The sequence below is a fragment of the Triticum dicoccoides genome, chromosome 6A (genome assembly GCF_002162155.2).
Source record: "Triticum dicoccoides isolate Atlit2015 ecotype Zavitan chromosome 6A, WEW_v2.0, whole genome shotgun sequence".
Classification (NCBI taxonomy): Eukaryota; Viridiplantae; Streptophyta; class Magnoliopsida; order Poales; family Poaceae; genus Triticum; species Triticum dicoccoides.
The window spans coordinates 553,415,277-553,421,763 of NC_041390.1; the positions used below are offsets into that span (position 1 = coordinate 553,415,277).

Below are 6,487 nucleotides of genomic sequence, written 5' to 3' on the forward strand. Positions count from 1 at the left end.
AAGGTAAATTACATCCGGGGTGTTACAGGTGCGGTGCAGTGGCTGCGCTGCGTGGGCGTCTCGTGCCGTCTCGTTCGTCCGGGATTGAAGGGAGTTGTTGGCCTGGCACATCGAGATCGTCCTGCGTGGCTTCGCTTTTGACCTGTGCGCTGTTTGGGTGGGATGTTGGCTGGCTTTTGGTCGCGCACCAGCGTTTTGAGGCCCCTGCCGCTGACTGTGGGCGCCCTCCTGGAAGGGGGCCACTGGTCTGTGCCACATCAGCCTGAGAAACGTGCGAGAGCACTTTTGACCAATCCGCTCGCCCCGCGCTGCGCCAATCCACTTCTTCCGCTAGACTCGGGCAGAACCCTAGGCCTTTTTCCTCGATCTACACAGCCGCCGCACTCGTCCTCCTGCGTCCGTCTTCCTCCCTACTTCCTCCTCACTCCCTCACCACGGAAGCCGCAGCCTGCTAATCCTCGCGCCGGAGCAGCCCCTTGCTCGCCGCCCAGCTTCAAAGTCGTCGCCCCGCAGCCGGTCGTCCGCCGCCCCGCAGCTGGTTGATGAGGAGGAGGGGGGGAGGATCAGACGTCGGCGGGGATGAAATGGGAGAAGCGGCCGGTGGTTTGTATGAAGAAGAGGAGCAGCCGGTGGCGCGGATCAAGGGAGAGAGCACCGGCGGCGGAGGCGATGACGACGCGCAGATGGGAGAGAATTCGTGCATTGGGAGAAGGAGGTGAGAGCACTGAGTTAGGAGGTGGCTTGGCTCGACCCAGCCATGGAGCTAGCGTTGAGGATTCCCCGCTGACCTACTTGGCGAGAGATAGTGTGCTGCCGATGGCAGCAGCCAGAACTGAATTGGCCGTCGTGACGCCTTTAGGTATTTTTGTCCTCCTCACCTCTCTTTCTTCCCTTCTCTTCATGTACTCTGTTTTATTCTACTGCTCTCTGTGTCACAAATGTTCCTGAATTTTTCTTTGCAGTGGTTGGGTGTTTCCAAAAAACCTGAGACTATAGCAAGATGTAGTTCTCCACAAATTGCTATTAGATGCTCTCTCTTTACCTGATGATTTTCTGTTTCTCTGGTTTTGATTCCCTGATATTCAATTTATCTAAACGCCACAATTTCTCAGATCTGAGAGAGGAGAGGAACAGAAGAATCCAGCAGAAGAATTTGGTGATAACTAGGTGACTCTCTCTCTCTCTCATGTGAACATGGTTCATTTATGATTTGTGCTAATGTAAATATGAGTTATGCATATATTGTCTAAATGTATTAGAAAAATGGTGTGGTTGCGGAACATTTGGTAGACACTTTTTTATTCAAGATGGAACAAGTTGTTTTGATGTATTTTGTTACCGATATTCCTGTAAATGGCTTACACACTTTGTTTTGTTATAATGTAAACATATGGGTGTATGGTTATTGGAATTCAGAGGTCCTGCGATAGCATCAAGAGCCTCTCTGGTTTTGATTTTCTGATATAAAATTTAATCTTTACCGAATAGTGTGAAGATAGATTGGAAGAAGAGCATATATAAGGACTGGCCTTTTCATGTTGCTTTCTTTAGGGCAATGTTTATTGACAATTTTTTGCTTTAGAAAACACTTTTCGTATGTTGCCTGAAATGGATTCTTCATTACGTTGTCTTTGAATTCGCACCAAATTCAGTCACAATTCAATATTGATTAAAGCAATAGGAATTTCATGTGACACCCCAAAATTTTAACCTTGTTTTACTAATTAAAATTTTGCCAGGAAAATTAAACTTTTCATTTTTTCTGGGTTTTCTTTGATTTCAGTACCATCCTTTCTTGGATTTTTATGGAGTTTTATCCCAAGTGAAAGTTTCCAAATATATTACTGGACTTGTTTTCTCCCTCGAGAAAAACATTTCTCTTAAAAGTGGATTTAATTGCATAACTAATTCTCCCTGAGATTTATTCCTTGAAATGATTTTTTTCAAAAGTTTCAGGACCCAATTTGCACTGCAACCTCTTGATATATTTATCTAAAATTCCAACAAAAATTTGGAGATGTCATGTGATGTTTTTGAATCACTTTTATGGAAAAATAAAATTCATTCACTTAACATTTTGAGCTCTACACCAAGTTTCCAAATCTGGTCCAGAGAGCAATTTTGCACTACAACCCCTTTAAATATTTCTTTCTAGATTCCACCAAAATTGTGGGATGTTAGTAGTGGTATGTAATTCAACTTTATGCAAAAACCCAGTGGTGTTATTTGAAAAATTTGAGTGAATCAACCTCTTTTGCTTTCTGGTCCAGTTTGGCTTTTTCTACTGCAACCCTAGTTAAATTTGCTCTAGTACTCTTGAGCTTTCTCCTGCTTATAGCCCATGCTACAAAACCCTTAAGTCCAGAAGAGTGGACCCATTGGAGAGTTTTTAGTGCATGCAACCATGCCTTTTTCTTTCTGTCCAAAACTGATGTTTTGCAAAACTTGCACTAACAAGTTTCTGATTTTGTCAAACTAACCTCACCACCCTCTCTTTCAACTAAAGAGACCCTGATCTGGAGAATTTGGCCACCCCAAGAATTGCCTAGATGCCTTTGGCATTTTGTCAAACACCCTGTGTGCACAACCAGATTTGGCATGATTTCAAGTTTACATTGTGAACTTGATCCCCTGACCAAACCAGCTTGTCCCATGGACTTGACCTAGCCTATTGCCTCACCCTGCTAACTCCCTTGTGGTTTGGAGGCCCCTAGCATGCGTTGGCATATTGTCGAGCACGTCTCGTGCATGCTCTGGGCGCGCCCAGAGCGCGCGTTTTGCACGTGCGTGTGCTCGGGTCGCCGCATCACGCCCTGGCCCTTGCTCGCCTGCAGAGCCGCACCCCCGACCTCATCCGCTCGCAGGAAATGCCCAAGCTCTTCCCTGGAGCCGCACAGGGCCGCCGTCAGGTCGGCCACGGCGGCTAGCGGCCGGCCACAGTGGCTCCTGCCCCGGTCGGCGCCGCCCGAGCCACCGCGGCTCGCCACCTGCCCCTGGGAGCCGCGCAAGCTTATCCCCTCGCTCGTTAGCAAGCTCTCGTCACCGCCACGTCGCCCTGACCACTACAGAGAGGCGGTTCGCCGGCGACCTTATCCTCGACCGCGGAACCGCCATGGATGCACTATAAATAGTACCCCCGAGCTCGTCCAGGCCTCACGCAGCCTCTCTCACTGCCTCACCGACCCACCAGTAGCAGTAGGAAGACCAGGGGGTCGTCTTCTTCCTCTCCGGCAACTCCTGCCGCCGCCACTGCACCGGCCATTCCGGCGCCACCAGGGCCTCCCCCCTCCACTCTCTTCACCAGCGGCCCTCCCTTCGTCTCATCAGTCCACCCCCAAGCTCGATTTTGATCGGGAGCCACCGGAGACAAAGCCCCCAATCATGCCCGAAGCTTCCTCCGCCGCGGAGCTCGCCGCCGGCGATTCCCTCCGTCCCCGCCGGCCAGTCGACCACCGGGAGGACCGCCTAGGAGTGGCGGATCCATCCCTGGCCTCGGATGCCCTCGAGGAGCCCCCGTTCGCTGGCGACGATCGCCAGAATCCTGCCCCCGCTCGGGCAGAGGAAAAAGGAGGGAGAGGCGACTGGTCAAACCTGACCAGTGGGCCCCATGGACCCACTGTCAGTGACCCAGCCCCGCCTCCACGTGTTTTAAGTGAAGGCGTAAACCCCATAAGTACGTCTCCTCTGCCCCGGAAGCGTATTTCAATTTGAAACGTTTTCTTTTTCTATTTTAATTTAAAAACAGAATTTGACCAAAACTTTGACTGGCTATAACTTTTTAAATATAAGTCCAAATGAATTGATTCTTTTTCCTACCTCTCTCAAATTTCACCTAGTTTATTTTAAGATTTATTTCAAAAATAATTAGGACAACTTTTTGTACTGTTTTTAAAGTATGTGTTATTTGCCTATTTTCGAAATAGGATTTTGGAGAGAGAGAAGAGAGCTTTCAAAAAATATTGGAGTGCACCTCACCTCTCCACACCTTGAAGGCAAGCATTTCTGAACTCAGGCATAATATTATCGTGTGTTGTTTAATATAGTTACAACACCACCGTGACACGGAGTATCCATTATGTGCTTGTGACGATATGATCATACGCTTTGAGTGCAAAGATGAAATTTTTTGCTGTTGGCAATGGACATACTTGTGATAGCAATCACCCTCATATGCCTCTCATGCCTACCGGGAAAGATCCGGGAAAGTCTCTGTCTTGGGTAGACACGAGCTTGTCCCTCGTCGAGACGGTTATGACCGGCGGGGCAGGGGGAGGTATGATGAGTGGTGGTTATGTCTGATGGATGTGAAATATTATTCTTGAGCTAATCATGCAGGAAATACTTAAGCCTCCTGAGTCGGGCGTAGATTGAGTCTTGTTCCAGTAACCCCCATACTTGTTTCGTGCTGCCACTTGTCCCTGCCGTAGGTAGGGTACGGTTCAGTAAGTTGTCAACCCCTGTCTAGCACACACCGTACAGAGAGATCGCGATGAGGGTTCCATGGCCCTGGATTAAAGCCAGTCATCCGGTCCGGGGGCATGTGTGTTTTCGGTTGTAGCCGAAGGGGGTAGCTCCCCCAGTTTGCGCGCGGTATAAATTTTGTGATCCCATGCTAGTCGAGGTTGTAGCCTCCCCACTTAGAGTTTTGCTTAATAGGTGTCAAGGGTGATTCCAGACACTGGTGAGTTAGGCTGGTGTGTGTGGTCAGGTGTGTTTTCAATCAAAAGACCATGGACGGAATTAGTCCCGATGGACTAAAGGAATCCGTTGCTAGTGGGTAAAGAGTACACCCTCTGCAGAGATTAAACCTATTCAAATAGCCGTGTCCATGGTTAAGGACTACAGTCTGGGATGGGTCAAGTGTCGGTCTTAGCGTCGGTCTTCGGAGGAGAAACTATTAAACCAGAATATTGATCCTGACTTGTGATGTATGGTGATTATGATTATTATTATTATGGACTAACCATTTATGTTATTTGAATTATTGAGTATCCCTGGGACGGTTCTACCTCCTAGATATTCACTATGATCATTTTTATACATAAGCCCTTTATGTGGTGTCGCTCAGACGCCCGACTGTGGCATGTTTTGTTATTTCATTTACTTATAAGCCCTTTATGTGGTGTCGCACAGACGCCCGACTGTGGCATGCTTGTTATTTTATTTACTTATAAGCCCTTTATGCGGTGTCGCACAGACGCACGACTGTGGCATGCTTGATATTTTATCTACTTATAAGCCCTTTATGTGGTGTCGCTTAGACGCCCGACTAAGGCATACTTTATATTGTTATCCTTTCGAGGCGTCGCTTCAGACACCCGATCGGTGCATTCTATTTCTACTTGCTGATTGCATATTCATATATGACATGATTAACCTGCTTGCATGCATCATGAGCTTCATTTATGACTGACGAAGTAATCATGGAATATTTCAAAGCATGATTATCAGTGGCTATATTATACCTGTGTTCTTAATGTTTGCGAGTACATTCAAAGTACTCACTGGCTTGTCCCTGGCTATTGTCTTGTCCAGATTGCGTGGAAAGGAACATTGCGATGACAGCCCCGGAACCTATGTAATGGTGATAGCAGCATCTTGAAGATAGGAGTTATCCTGGTCAGCTGTTCCTGTGGGAAATGGAGTCCCATAGACGCTGATGATCCACAAACCGCTTCCGCCCTCAACCTCTAGAACACAAATTGTTGTACCCATAGGCCAGAATGGTCTTGTACTTCATATTTTGTATTTTGCTTGGAGTTTCTGTAACAAGTTGGTGTCTCATCAGCTAATAGTAATCTTGGGGCTGGTGAGCACAAGGGCCGCTTTTGGGAAATTAATATCCCGAAAAACCGGTCCTGACAAACTTGGTATCAGAGCCAGGCTGACCATTGGCTAATCCTATCTTAGCCAGATCAAAAAACCTAGGTAAACCAACCCACCAGACCTTAACCAAACCCCGGCCAAGCTTCTCGTGTAAGATAGCCTCACAGTGACCCGACACCTTTTGGCAGTCGGTGCCCAACCTATCAGCCTAACTTGTCAGTCACACGCTAGTAACCGTCCCCTAAATAGTATTTCTTGCAAGCGTGCGAAGGAAGACTCCGTCCCCTTTTTCTATAAAAAGGGCACGCTCGCCTCAGCACAGCACAACACAACCTCTACCCCAAACCGAGCTAGAATGCCTGGCCCTACTGTTCACAATGAGACCATAGCAACCAACCTTGGAGGTTTCATGACCGTACTAGCAAACCTCACCCGCCGTGCCTTTGCATTAGAAGAGCCTCGGAGTATGTTGTGTACCAAGGGTCCATGAGCGGTGAGAGCCGTCAATTTTGGGCCACTGTGCACGTCTATGGTAGGGGTCTATCGCCAGAACGCCCCTACAGGTTCACCGGAAGGACAACTTCCTTTGAGCCACAAGCCATCCAACTAGCTGCCCGAGAAGCTATAGTTCAACTCCGGTACTTGTCGCCCAGAGTTAACT

General features: G+C 48.0%; 1 protein-coding gene across 3 annotated transcripts; it reads left to right on the plus strand.

Moving 5' to 3' along the window:
* Window positions 1-330: 330 nt before the first annotated feature.
* Window positions 331-5,641, plus strand: LOC119319648. 3 transcript variants are annotated; one of them, XR_005154549.1, is made up of 3 exons: window positions 332-859; window positions 1,113-1,167; window positions 3,924-3,992. XR_005154549.1 is itself a non-coding variant. In XM_037594095.1 (3 exons), the coding sequence occupies exons 1-3, from the start codon at window positions 580-582 to the stop codon at window positions 5,600-5,602; spliced, it is 402 nt and encodes a 133-aa protein (XP_037449992.1). In that variant the 5' UTR covers window positions 337-579; the 3' UTR covers window positions 5,603-5,641. The 3 variants fall into 3 exon arrangements, 1 of the variants encoding a protein (XP_037449992.1); XM_037594095.1 differs by lacking the exon at window positions 3,924-3,992 and adding an exon at window positions 5,536-5,641 and having other exon boundaries at window positions 337-859; XR_005154550.1 differs by lacking the exon at window positions 3,924-3,992 and having other exon boundaries at window positions 331-859; window positions 963-1,411.
* The last annotated feature ends 846 nt before the right edge of the window (window positions 5,642-6,487 follow it).